We start from the raw sequence: 13,390 nt of genomic DNA, 5'->3' as shown, positions 1-13,390 counted from the left end.
GGACTTTGTTGCAATCAACTGGTTTCCTTATATAGGAAATTTTTGACCAATTTGTATAATATGATTGAATTTGACTTTGTAAAGTGCCTCGAGATGACATGTTTCATGATGTGGCGCTATATAAATAAAATTGAATTGAATTGAATCATGTGAACTGAAACGCTGAAGCTGCTCACCTGTTGCCCTGCGTTCAGGCCAAGACGCTGACGGAGGAGGCCTCCAACAGGAAGGCGCTGATTGAATCGCTGAAGAGGAGGCTGAACGTTGCGACCGCGGAGAAAGGCCAGCGCGAGGCGTCCTGTGCAAAACTGACCGAGGACGTAGAGAAAAAGGTTCGACACAACCGACCAGCCGGCCAGCAGTTCTTTAGTGAAACACCCTGAAGTCTGTCTGCTGGTATCTTCTCCACGTTTCTGTGGACATGAGCTGAACTGAAGAAGCTGATCCTGTTTATTATCGGGCTGATGTGTTTCCTTTCTCTGTTATCCGCCAGATTAAAAAAGAGATTTTTTATCTGAATGCCTGGATAAATAAAGGTTGCATACGTTGTACTTACTCTGCTGTACCCATACATGTATACCGGTCTGTTAAAAGGAAATCACGTCTTCTGACTCTTTTAGCTTTAATTAAATTGTTCAGTTGAAGCTCGTTAAAAGGTGAATTAGGTGTACACACCTAATTCACACACAGGCATTAAGTAATGCATTAAGTAATGCTGAGCAGTAGTTTAATGTATTCTGCTTGTTTTCGGCTAAGATTACTGTTTTTATTAGCTAATTCATTCTTTAAAATAATAGTCGTATTGGAATCCTTTGTTTTAAAGGCTTTATTGTTGTGATGTTTTTGTATTCTGTGCTCATTCTGAAGTAAACGAGGCTCATTTTCTTCCTGCTGCGTTCTCGGCATTCTTCCTTCCAGGAGCAGCGGATCCACGCCCTGCAGGCCCGTGTTGGAGCCAGCGAGCGGGCCTTGGCTGCCCTGGAGCAGACGGCCACCGAGCAAATGGAGGGGTTGACCCAGCAGAGCTCGCAGGCCCTGGACAGGCTTCAGAGACAACTGGGCCAGGCGCGCTCGCAGCTGGAGCAGCTTCATTGTTTCATCCAGGTACGGCGCGGTGCTCAGTGTGCATCACCTCTGCTTTCATAACGAAGCCGTTTTAGAAGCAATTAAGCAACGGTTGACTCTGTTTGACACATACGGCGCTGCGCTCGCAACAACTTGTCCAAAAAAGCTGCACAGCAGTACTGATGAGCTGTTACGTCTCCGCTGAAAAACAGGATGTTGGATGAGAAGACGGGGGCCTAATGTTCTTAGAACCGGACTCAATCAGAGCTGGCTGCACGCTGCTAACGACTGGGTCGTTTATCACAAACAGATTCACTCATGAACTACATCATCTTCGTTTAAATCTGCTCTCTGTTGTGTCCGCGCTGCGCTTTCATGCATGACAGATGTTGTAAGTTTCTGTAATTTGACTCCTCAAAACTTCTCAGCTTCACACATTTATTCACAAAGTATTTTATCTGGAGTAGAGCTTGGCTCCAAGGTGCATGAATATTTATCGGCTTTCCTTCAAAGGGACTGTTTCTGATTTTGTTTACAGGACCTTCGTAGTGTTTTTGACCTCTGTGGTCACCAACAGGAATAAAGGTTTTTTTTTATGACAGATAAACACCAAGATGTAAAAACAACTGCAGATTTCTCTTTTCTCGCTGAGTCCAGGGGGAAAACGGACAGCTTCTTGTTTCTCTCTGGCTCGTTATTTGGGTTTGCTGGTGTCACTGACATTGCAGAGGTAAAGTCAGGGGGAAAATGACCGTTTTCATCTTATGTCGTTTATTCACTCAAACCAACGTCTGTCTATGTCTGTGTCGCTCTGTTTTTTTCATAGATGGGTCCATAATGAGCTTACATGATGGGAGACTTTGGGATTTCACGTCTTCTTTTATCTTAGATTAGAGTTGTTGAGAACTCAATAGACTGCACCCCAGAGTAGTCGTCCTGTTGAAACATCCAATTAACTGTAACACGACCTCTTCAGGAATTGGTGTATCCAAACTGATGCATCGTCCCTGATGAGAAACCTCCCACAGCATCACGCCTGACCCACCGTGCTTCACGTTGGACCGTGGCGTGAATGCTGGACCTTGCTTTCAGCCATTAAAACTGTTTTAAAGCCAGACTTTAAGCGGGCTTCCTGCTCATAGCTACATGTGAACAATCTTTAAACTCCTGGAGCTGATCACTGAGTAACATTTTAGATGTACTATGATCAGTTTGAGCCGTAGTTTTGAGCCAGCCCCCCACCCCCCTCCCCCACCTCTTTCTGCATTTGGTTTCAATTTCAAAGCATTCGAAACATTGTTCAATGAACAGACATTTCCTGCACTTCTTTACGTTTTCTTCTCCCCAATCAGCTTTTTCAGTAAAAGTACACTTCTGAATAATTTCTTGAATAATTTTGCTGACGTTTTCAGAAAGGATGCCCTATAGAGCAGGTAAAACTTTTACTGCCTCATGGTGCGTTCACACTGGATGTGATTGGCCATTAGGGGCGAAGCGGTCCGCGGTGCGATCCACGCGGGGCGGTGACCTCCGCAGCCGTTCACCTCAACCAATCAGCGACTGGTTGTTGTTGTGACATAAAGCTTTCTTTTAAAGAATTTCAAAAGAAAAATTTGTGTCGACGTAGGATCAATTAAGGAATGTTCTTCAGAGGTTTGTGGGTGGCTTTGGAAAAAGATGTTTAAATTTAGCTCTTAATAGGACTTAAATCATTGAGCATTCGTCCTCCTCTTGTAGCTCCAGAACCGACTCACCTAGCCGCGAGTCGGTTCCAGCCGTAGCTCCTGGACTCCCTGAACATCTCTGGAGGAGCTAGTGGAACTGCAGGGACGGCGGCGCCGCTGTTCGGCTTTCCCCGTTAAAATGTGTTGGCATCATGCTGCAGGAGGGACTGGTGCGCTGCACAAACATGGCATCACTGGGAAGAACATTTCCTACAAATATTAAGGCAGCATCACAGTAGCGTTTCCATTACAAATGTACGCAAAACATTGTCGATATTCTGCTAATTTTCACAATAGCGGTGTTTCCATTAAATAAGAAATGCAATTAAAACCGTAAGTTAATACGTTTATTCACTCGAGTATCTCGTCCATGAGGGAGAAGTATTTGAAACTAATCTTTTCCACTTTTTGCCGAGCTTTCTCTTCTCCACCAGGTATTTCTGCTTCTGAGTTTTCCATTTTGAACGTGAGATTTGCCACTTCCATCATGGCCGCTTCTAGATCTTAGCAAATGCTCGCAGTTTTTTACTGTTTTGAGTTGACTATGTTGGTAATACCCCCGTCACGAAATAAATGTAAGAAAAAAAAAAACACGCCGTCTCCTCATGAATCCAAACATGCAGCGCCATCATCCTGCTACTACTTCCTGTCGTCTTCTTTGCAAGATATACCAATTTCAAAATGGCCGAAAAACCGCCTCAACCTAGCGCCAAAACCTTTTATCGAAAAATAGGAGTATTTTCAAAATTGCCCTGTTTTCATTAAACAAATTTATTTTCGTAAATACAGTTTGCGCAGTTTGTTGGTGAATGGAAACGCGATTGTTGTGTGAATCTTGTGGAAGGATACCAGAATGTTTGATCGAGGCTATTCCCCACTAAACGTATGTAAGCCTCCCAGGTTGAAGAACTTGTTTTTCAAGCAAATAAAAATCTGAGATAATTTGGGTTATTCGGCCCAAAACAGGAAATGTTTCGTCTAGTTCAGCGGCAGACAGGGAGATATACGGCTGTGTGCTTTTCTACAGGGTGACCATCTGGTTTTAACTGTAAATTGAAACAGACCACCAACCAGAAAATCCTATTTGACCATCGGGAACAGCCGCCCCTCTCTTGCTGTGGACCTAATTCATCACCCCCTGCTGTGTTTGTGTCAATCTGTCTGAAAGTGATAAAGACTGTCCATCACCTGAGCTCAGCCACACCTGTCTGTCTACAGAGAAAATAGCTGACAGATAGATAACAACGGCAGAGATGTTGTGCTCACAGATGCATCAGGTGACTTCTCCCAGCTTTGCTGCGGTCAGTTCAGACGTAAAGGAACTACTGATCATTTATCTTAAAATGCCTTTTATATTTGAGATTTGTTTCAAATGAGCAAATGATCTAATGTTTTTGCCAATGTTGAGCAAACAGGTGGCATAGACATAATCAAACATATAGTTATGGCCACAGTTATGTATATTCCTGCTAGATTTGGGTTTAAAGTGATCTTTAAATTTTACCGACATGCTGCTTCTCACTTGAAGTAATAGTAATGTTTTAAAGGGTCCTGGTGTGGATCTAGCAGAGGATCTATGGATGAACACTGCAACAACGGAACTAGAAATAAGTAAAATGTTCTTAAAATCGGTGTATTTGTCCTTGATTTGAGCAGGTAAATAAGATGATTTGCCAATGGAATAATATTTTTGCACTTAAAATAGGAACAATTCATCTCCATCATCTTATTTCAAGTGCAGGATGTCTAACTATCTTATTTTAGGGGTAAAAATACTCGTTCCATTGGCAGATAGTTTTATTTACCTGCCCAAATCAAGGATAAATACACTAACTTTAAGAACATTTTACTTATTTTTAGATCCGTTTTTGCAGTGAAGCAAAAGATTAGGGTGATGGCGAGGAGACCATCCAAACTCAAAGACCTGGAGCTCATCGCTAAAGATAAATCATTGAAATACCAAAGAAAAATACAAGCAAAGAGAAAGTGAATTTATTTCAACATGCAATTTTTCTAATTAAATTAATGTAAAAACACTTTAAATTATTTATCTAGGAATTCATACCATATGTGTTTTACTGTCCTTTGAGAGATACCTGTCTCTATTCCTAAATACATTTCCTGACTGAATGAAGATGATCTTTAAACCTGCCAGGAGTAAGAATAGTTTTTGGGTTTGATCGAGTCACATGTTGTGAAAGACTCGCATCTGCAGTAATCTGCAGCCCTAGAATGACGGAAGAACTACACGTTGCTGCACACAGATGCGTGTCGTGCGGGTGTTACTCGTCTCCTCCATTCCCATAACCTGAGCTGCTGAGGCCATTGTGTTGTTGTTGAGGATTCACATCATTGTTTGTCTCCCCCTGGCTCCTGTGATCCCCTATAAGAACAGCGAGGCCTTTGATTGGACTGCCTGACGTCCGGAGGAGATTTACTCTTGTCATGTATTGATCAGGACCGCAGGGCTGCTTGTGTGCTTGTGTGTGCAGATATCGCAGTGTCTTTATGAGCTGATTTTTTGTTCTCACTCTGTGTGTGTGTGTGTGTGTGTTAAGATTTTTTTTATTTATTTTTTTTATTGTGTGCCAGCAAACCCTTTTGGCCCCTGCACACGCCCCGGGCTGTAAGCACCGCTCTTGAACTGCTAAACAGTGGCCCTGAGTATTGCGACCAATCCACACAGTGCACACACACACACACACACACACACACACACACACGCTGAGATTGTTCTCTTCCAAAGAAAGCTTTGAGTTTTTATCCTCACAGAAAAACACTCCATTGTGCTTAGTTTCTGCACTGCTCTGTGTTTTCTGGTGCAACATTGATCTGTTATCTATCAAAATGATTAGCCGTACGTTTACCGGTGAGAGACGCATCCAGAACAGAATGTATTCCATTCTGTGGGGTATTATGGTCTGCAGTTTTTGAATAATATATAATATAATTCAGCAATGTGTTGTGCTCGTTATGTTTATGAATGTCTTAGCTTATTTTTAACGTAACAACTATTCAAGGGGAAGCAAACGCTGATGCAGCAGTTAATCAGCTGGTGAGCATAACTGACCCGCTTTACCAGCAACTTAACCCAAAATATTTACTTGGCTAATTATGATCTCAGTTGTGTGTTTACTGTCAGAAGACGCACAAATGTGTCCGTCATCACATCGTCCGTCCCGGGGTCGGCAAACCTGCGGTCCCAGAGCCAAAAGTGGCTCTTTGTTTGGCTAAAAATGAAAAATACTGCAATAATAATGCAATAATAACAGGTGAAGGTTTTTGCTGTTTTTCAATTTGTCATGGAATGATCGCCTTAAATTTCCACAACAGAATGGCAATAAATAATAATATTTTCTTTCATTATCTATCTAAACTGGGAGATTGGTTAATTGATTGATTGATTGATTGATTGATTGATTGATTGATTGATTGATTGATTGACTGAAGACTTTTCGCTTTTTATTTTTTGCATCATTTTCCACATATATCTACATCCCATAGAAGATTGTGTATTTGTCGTGTTTTTGCAAAAGTTTTTTGTTTTAGTTGCGTTAAAGAATGGCGGTTCTTTATTGTGTTAGATGGTTATCAAAAATTAAAAGATGTCTTTTCTAAAAACAAAAGAAGAGACGTGTAAGATTCACATCCTCAAAGGAGTTTTATTCATCTGGCTTGAGAGCAGAAATGGCTCGTTAGATTGTAAAAGATGCAGAGCCCTCGTCTATCCACTCATTCGTCCATCTTTCTATCTTTCTGTCCGTCTCTCCATCCATTTATTCTTTCATTTAGCTCTTTCTTCTTTATTTACAGTTTTCTTGTCCAATCTATGTAAAAATATCTCAGCATTAAATTTATAGTGACTCTGTTTATGTGGGACAAAATTAGAAAACTGCGTAGGAACAGTGAAGTTGTAAGAAACTGTTATAAAGTGAATTATGTTCTGTAGATATATCCGCTGTTTGTGAAGGTTTCAACTTAAAAACTAATTAAATGTTATGCGTTTGAGATTTTAATACTCCAAATCAGGAAACATCGGAAAAGTTAATTCAAAGTGTTTATGACCTTTTAAAGGCACACAGGATCTGCTCTTACTATTGCAGGTCATTGTGCAGAGCTGCAATTTGCACAGTAATTAATTTTCTTTGTCAGGGTTTGTTTTGATCGGCATCAAACTAAAACGTCATGGAGCTGTTTTCTGATTTATAAAGACAATATTGCCATTATTCTTTGTCTTTACCTCTCCATTGACCTCTATATAATATCCTTAAGGATATTTATCATTTGTGAGGCAAAAGGCTGATGTTTTGTAGAAAACATTTTATTATGAACAATCAGATTTTTAATTTAGCCAAAAACTTAAAGTAAAATGGTTTAATGTTGGCTGTGTTAGTTTTTAGTGAGAAATCAAAGTCAGCCTCAGGCACTCAGACGGCTGCATTCATAGTGACAATTTCTGAATTAAGACGTGTTTTAGTCATCATCTTAAAGCGCTGATTTATATCCAGCATATTATCTTGGTCTGAATTTTTCTTAATTAAGTATTTATGGGAAGTGTATACAATTCTTGTTCAACGGGGGTGAATATCTTTTAAGCTGCAGCTAAAATAAAAGCATCTGCAGCCTTAGTTAATGAGCTGCGTCTTCCTTTGTGGTTTTCAGATCCAACAAAATAAACCAGAAGTTTTTACTTGTCCTTATGAAGCTCATCTAAAACCACCATCTTACTGTAAAGGAAAACAATCCCCTTTGTTTTTACTCAGTATGAAATTAAATTTGACCGCTTGTGAAATTAAAGTGATTTTTAGCCAGTTGGGCAGGCCCAATGTTTTACGTTTTTTTTTTTTTTTTCTTGTGAGTTATTCACATATGATGGTTATGAAGTTACACATACCTGAATATGTGAATTTCTGTCTATTTTCCAACAGAGCAATTGTTTTTTGCTGTTTACCCTGGGCCCTCGGTATCTCTGAGTGCTTCGTAATGGAAACCGTATCCAGTGCGTCCGTGAGAAATTCAAAGAAGTGGAGCTGTGTGCTGCATGTATGATTAGCCTTTTAGCTCCGGTCCCCCGACTGGACGTTGTGTTTTTAGGTTTAACAACACTTTAAACCGGCTGCCGTCTTTTTTTTTTTTTTTTATTGCTTCCTGTTCCAGATCGGGTGCTTTGCCTTCTTTGTTTTAGCGCGCTGACTTCTGTTGTCTCGAGCTTTCTCCCACCTGACAATCCACCCAAGGTCAGCTTTTCAGCCAGCTTGCAGGGGAATGATGCAGAAGATTATTGCCTCGATCAATAAGCTCAAAATGAAGCAAAGGGGAGTTTACTTTATTGACTTCCTCGTGTACAGTGGCAGATTTAACATTTAATTGTCTCTCTGTATTTAGAGCATCCTCCCATTCAGCGCCTGACAACTGTGCCACCCCAGGCCTTCCTCGTCTCGCTCGCCGCCCACTCGGGCACCATTTGAGACGGCCCCTCTTTAGCTTAATTATTAACAGTGTTATGCAGCCCTGTTGTACTGTAAGACGTTTCAGAAAGCAAATAAATAAATGAATGGCTGCATTTTCATAGCGCTCTGTCTTTCTCTCTCTGATGCGTGATTTTCTGCCCGTGGAGAGTTCAGAGAAACTCGGGGTGTGTTTAATATCAAAGCCCCCGCTCCCCCTGCTTTCATTCAACGGGGCAACAAACCCCGAGGTCCACTCTCCTGCAGGGGAGTGCGAGGCAAAACCGAGGAGAGTCTGAGTTTGTCAAACTCAATATTCCTCCATAATGTACCAGGCCTCTCCGGCGCATGCTTGATCAATTTCATTTATTCATCTGCCGGGCAGCGCTAGCCCTCTTGTTTTTCTACATCCATTTCATCATATTCTTCTCCTCCCCCTTTTTTCTCTTTTTTTTTTTTTTTCCTCCTCCCTTCCTAGACCCTGGCCGGTGAAATACTTTTAGACGTTCAAGAGGTCAAGCAGCAGTTGATGAGCAGGAGGAGGCAGAGGCAGGCCGGTTCTGTGGCGCCGAAGAGCAGCCTCTCGTCCAAGTCCATCATCAAAGCCAAGTCCATCGCTGCCTCCATCCTCAATATGTCAGAGAATGATCTGGCAGATATAATGGAAACGGATCAGGTAAGGCCAAAGGACAGCGTTTTTACTCTCAACAAGCAAACTTCAGGAGGATCTGTATCTTGTTTAGAAAACCTCCACAGCTTTCAACACATATCAGAGTTTTGTGCTATAAAAATTTGAAACATCCTGAAAGTTTCTGATTGACATTTGTACGCATCACTGGAAAGGAAAAAAAAACTACCATCAATATTGACTTACAGCTTATGGTATTTTGTGTGAATATTGGAATTAACTTATTGCCCTGACCTCAGGAAAGTCCATGTTAACGCCTGTATTTTAGGGGTATAGTAAGAAAAAGAAGCACTTTGTGGGTTTTTCAACATCTGGACTGATGTTTTACTTTGTTCCTTTTGTCACAGAAATAATGCAAAGCATCTATTTGATTTAACACCTTAACATACGTCAAAGAAAATAATGACATTTTATTAAAATAAAGTAGAGGGTTCAAAATGAGTTGTATTTCTAAAGCAAATACCTGCATATGTCAAAGTCTACAAGTTTCTTTTTTATTTAACCTTTATTTATCCAGGTTGTCTCCTTCGCCTCCAAGATCCCATTTACAAGAGACCTGGTTTTTTTTTTTTTTTTTTTTTTTTTTGCCCAGTGCCAAGAGACCTGTTTGGAGGAAAGATAAAACAACAGAAAAGTTACCAACACAGTAGCATTATGAGTAAATGAAAATGTTCAGTTCAGATTAAATAAGCTCAGAACGTGCTAAAATAAAAGGTTTCATAGGATGATTTCTCTTTTTTTCCTTAAAATAAATGTAAATTAAAGTAATCAAGGTAGATCATTTCTGACCCCGCTGCAGAGACGTCCAAGCTGACGGAGCCGAGTAAGAAAAGGCTTTTTTCCAGGTTCTGACGGAGCGTTGAAGGAGATTAAGTCCTGATAGCCAAGTTTGTGGCTGGACTGTCTAAGATTATGTTAAAACTGTGTGGAAATACGACCCATATCTGTCTTTTTCACGGCAGTGTGAACGGCTCAAGTCTGATCTTTTCACCCCCAAAAAATCTGATTTGTACCACTTCCATATGTGGAGCTAATTCAGATATGTATCGGATACTTTTCAAAGCACACGAAATCCGTCATGTTGCATTTTATCAGTTTTTCACGTCTCTCTCCTGTCTCTCACTACATCCACACACGGTAGCAGCAGCTAACGCTCCATAAAACTGTTGTTAACAGCTGTGCTGCTTTCTTCTTACCCTACGTCTTGCTATGATGTGGTCTTAATATTGTCAGCTCACGCTGCAGCTTTCTTATAATAACAAGGAGAGACGCCAGCCGGTCTCTGCGTTTTTTTTATTTGAGGTTTTTTTTCTAACAAAACTTTATTGAACACTTCTAGAAACATTTGCATTCACCATTACTTCCGTAAACAGCTTGCTGCTCTGTGACGTCTCCTTCAAAGCGCCTGCGGGTTGCTTTGTGTAATAGGAATCCAAACAATAACTAACTTCCCCGACTTATTGAATAAGGAAACGGTGAACTGATCAAGTTCCAGAACTTTTATTGAGAAACAGAGCAGAGATCACATAGATGGTTAAAGCAACACGCACTTACACTTTGGGAAGGTTGCAAGTAGCTGCTCACTGCTCCCTAACCAGATGGGTTGAATGTAGAAAACAGATTTCAGTGGAATGTACAATTGCGATGACAAAGAAAGATTTCTTCTAAAAAAAAATGTAGGAGGATAAATAAGGCGGGAACATCTTTAAAGATGAAAATGTGTCAGAGCTTTAGTCTAAGGGTTGACGATGATGGCCAGTTGACCAGAGAATATAAAACCCAGTGATGAGGGAGAGATTCACTCCGTTAGGAACCGTAATGCTCCATGATGGACGGCATCCAGCGTCTGCAGAGACATTTATAGAAACAGCATCAGGCAGGAAGGCTATTAAGACGAGATGCTTCCTGCTCTGAAGCCCTGGTTTGATCAACTTCTTTACGACATGTTCCGTATGTGACTGAAATCAAAGCTTATTTTGAATTTCTATCCCAAGAGCCAAGAAACGTTGTTGGTGTAGCTGTCATTCTTTTTAATCTGAGGGAGTTTGTGGAGCTTTCTGTTTGCTGGCGAACAGCGTAACCTTTGTCTTATTAGCATTAAGGTCTGGTCCAGACGAAGAAGTTTTAGTAAATGTTCAGGAAATTGTCAAAATAATGACCGGGATATGTAGGTAGCACTATAAAACATCCATATATGCAGTTTATTAGCAAAAAAAAAAAAATACATTTGGGGTTGAGTTACACTTTAACTAGTTGTTGAAGCTGGTGTATTGATGGGAAACATGAGCCCTATAAATGATGGAGAGGTTCCTAAAACTTCTGCAGGAAGCCAAAAGATGTTCCACATCAGCTGGGTCTGAAATGTGGAGCATGTAAAATCACAATATGAAGTATTTAAAGGGGAAACATCCAGTTAGACCAGGGGTCAGCAAACTTTACAACCCGAGGAGGCATATTTTTCCTTTGGTCCAGCTAATAAGAATTTGTTTAGAGCCACAAAGGCTAAGTGAGCCTCCAAAATCTAATTACCAGTTTTTACAATATTTTACTACAAGAAATATGTTTAGATTTTTAAATAAAAGAGAAAAAAATATTTTATAAGCTTATTAAATAAAGGAAATTCTTACATACACTGCAAAAAGGGAACTAAAAGTAAGTAAAATATTCTTGAAATGATTGTATTTGTCCTTGATTTGAGCAGGCCAGTTTAAATGATCTCCCACTGGAAATATAGTTTTGCACTTAAAACAACTCACCGCCATCATCTAATTTCAAGTGCAGATATCTAATTATGTTATTTTAGGGGTAAACTGCACATTCCATTGGCAGATAATCTTATTTACCTGCTAAGTGTGAAGGCAAATGCACTTATTTAAATAAAATATTATGTACTTTTAGTTCCCTTTTTGCAGTGTAAGAGAATGAATAAATTTTCTTTAATGCAACATTCAAGTTTCTTTTCATAGAAACAACACAGGAAAGCATGTAAACTCCCCTTTGACCAAAGACCAAAAAAAAATGTTCCCTACAAAACATATTCCTGACATAATTGGTGTAAAAAACAGCACTCGTTTATTACCTCCAGATTTTAAAAACATTGCTTAATCCTTAAGGGGATGGCTGGGTTAGAGTGGAGGTAGAGAGAGGAGGTGCTTGTCACACACCTTGTTTTGGTCTACAGGCAGAGCTCATCAGCCCACCTAGTGGTGAAATTTCACAAGAAAAATAGAAAACAAATAATTTAATGTCATTTTGTATGTATATCAAAAGTAAAAGTCAATTTCTCTTATTATTGGAGTAGTCTGTTTTTACAGATGTAGGATGCGCGGGTCCTTGTTCAGCAATGTCTCTTCTCCCACCTGTAACCAGCTGTTGTGCTGTCTGATGGGCAGCGGTAGTCTCCTCTGCCTTAGCTGCTGTATTTGGCTTTAAATCAAACATCACAATCACTGCAGCTCTTACGCGCCACGTAAACCGGACATGGCCCCATCCTACTGCATTTTAGCCAAGCTGCTGCGCAGATATCACTGCAATTACCCAATATTAACATTACTTAATCTCATGCAACATCGTGCAAACACTCTGTCTGCGCATTGAAGATTTGTTTAACTCAGACTCCAGGATGTGTGAAAATGAAATTATTTTTTGATTAAGCGAACTAATATTGTCTCATAAAGTATTGAACTTTCATACCCCGATTATCCTAAATATGAGAAATAAAGAAAAAACTACTTTCAGCAAAAGGAGTCAATCCCGTCTTCAGGCAGTTGATTAATGTGAATTTCACACCCTTGATCCCAGGTAACCCGACGTAACTGGACTTGTTGGACCACAAGAGTTGCTTTCGTCTCCCCACATTTAGACCTGCGTAACAGATGTTTTTCTAAACGTTGTGCCTGCAGCTTAAGAAGTTAGCTGAAGGGAATGGGATTTACGTCCTTCAAGCCATTAGAACCATTAACACCAGAACAGGAGCAAACAGGGTTCCAGTGGGCCAAAGAGAAGCAGCCATGACTTTTGGTTGACTGACTGAAGGAGATGAACCGTAAATCTGTATTAACCAAGGAGAACATGGAGTGTTTGTTTGGTGCAATGCCAGTGAAACGTATAAAGACTGGACCGATAGCAGTCAGTACCTCCACAGGAAGCACACCGGTGGACTCCACTGATCCAAAGTAGGTTTTCAGGATGAAGCCAAGACCAAGGATTGGTTAAATCCTTTAGAATAAGCAGATAAACTCAAGCACATGGCCAGCACAGAGTCCAGATCTCAAGCCAACTTGAAATTTAAGGAGGATTTTTTTAATGTAAGCAAAAAGGTGAATGGCCAGGCTCGATCCCGAAAGGCAGATCTGTGAGCTCCTGTACGAGAATGCTGGAAACAGCTTGATGAGGAATATTGTGTTTTAATGTAGATATCCTGTTTAAATTCAAGCTTTCAGAAAAACCAGAGGAGCTGCAACAAT

The 13,390-nt window shown here is 40.4% G+C and overlaps 1 protein-coding gene across 1 annotated transcript in view; it reads left to right on the top strand.

Annotated features, from left to right (window-relative positions):
- Positions 1-13,390, top strand: part of cntln (centlein, centrosomal protein) — a 152,410-nt gene that overhangs the window by 109,113 nt on the left and 29,907 nt on the right. The window contains exons 22-24 of the mRNA XM_036137579.1: positions 195-332; positions 919-1,104; positions 8,715-8,912. Of these exons, the coding sequence (XP_035993472.1) occupies positions 195-332; positions 919-1,104; positions 8,715-8,912 (522 nt within the window). The remainder of the gene's footprint in view (positions 1-194; positions 333-918; positions 1,105-8,714; positions 8,913-13,390) is intronic.

Source organism: Fundulus heteroclitus, chromosome 5, assembly GCF_011125445.2.
Source record: "Fundulus heteroclitus isolate FHET01 chromosome 5, MU-UCD_Fhet_4.1, whole genome shotgun sequence".
Taxonomy (NCBI): Eukaryota; Metazoa; Chordata; class Actinopteri; order Cyprinodontiformes; family Fundulidae; genus Fundulus; species Fundulus heteroclitus.
The sequence above is the reverse complement of the archived record's forward strand: the minus strand, read 5'-3'. Positions and strand labels throughout refer to the sequence as shown.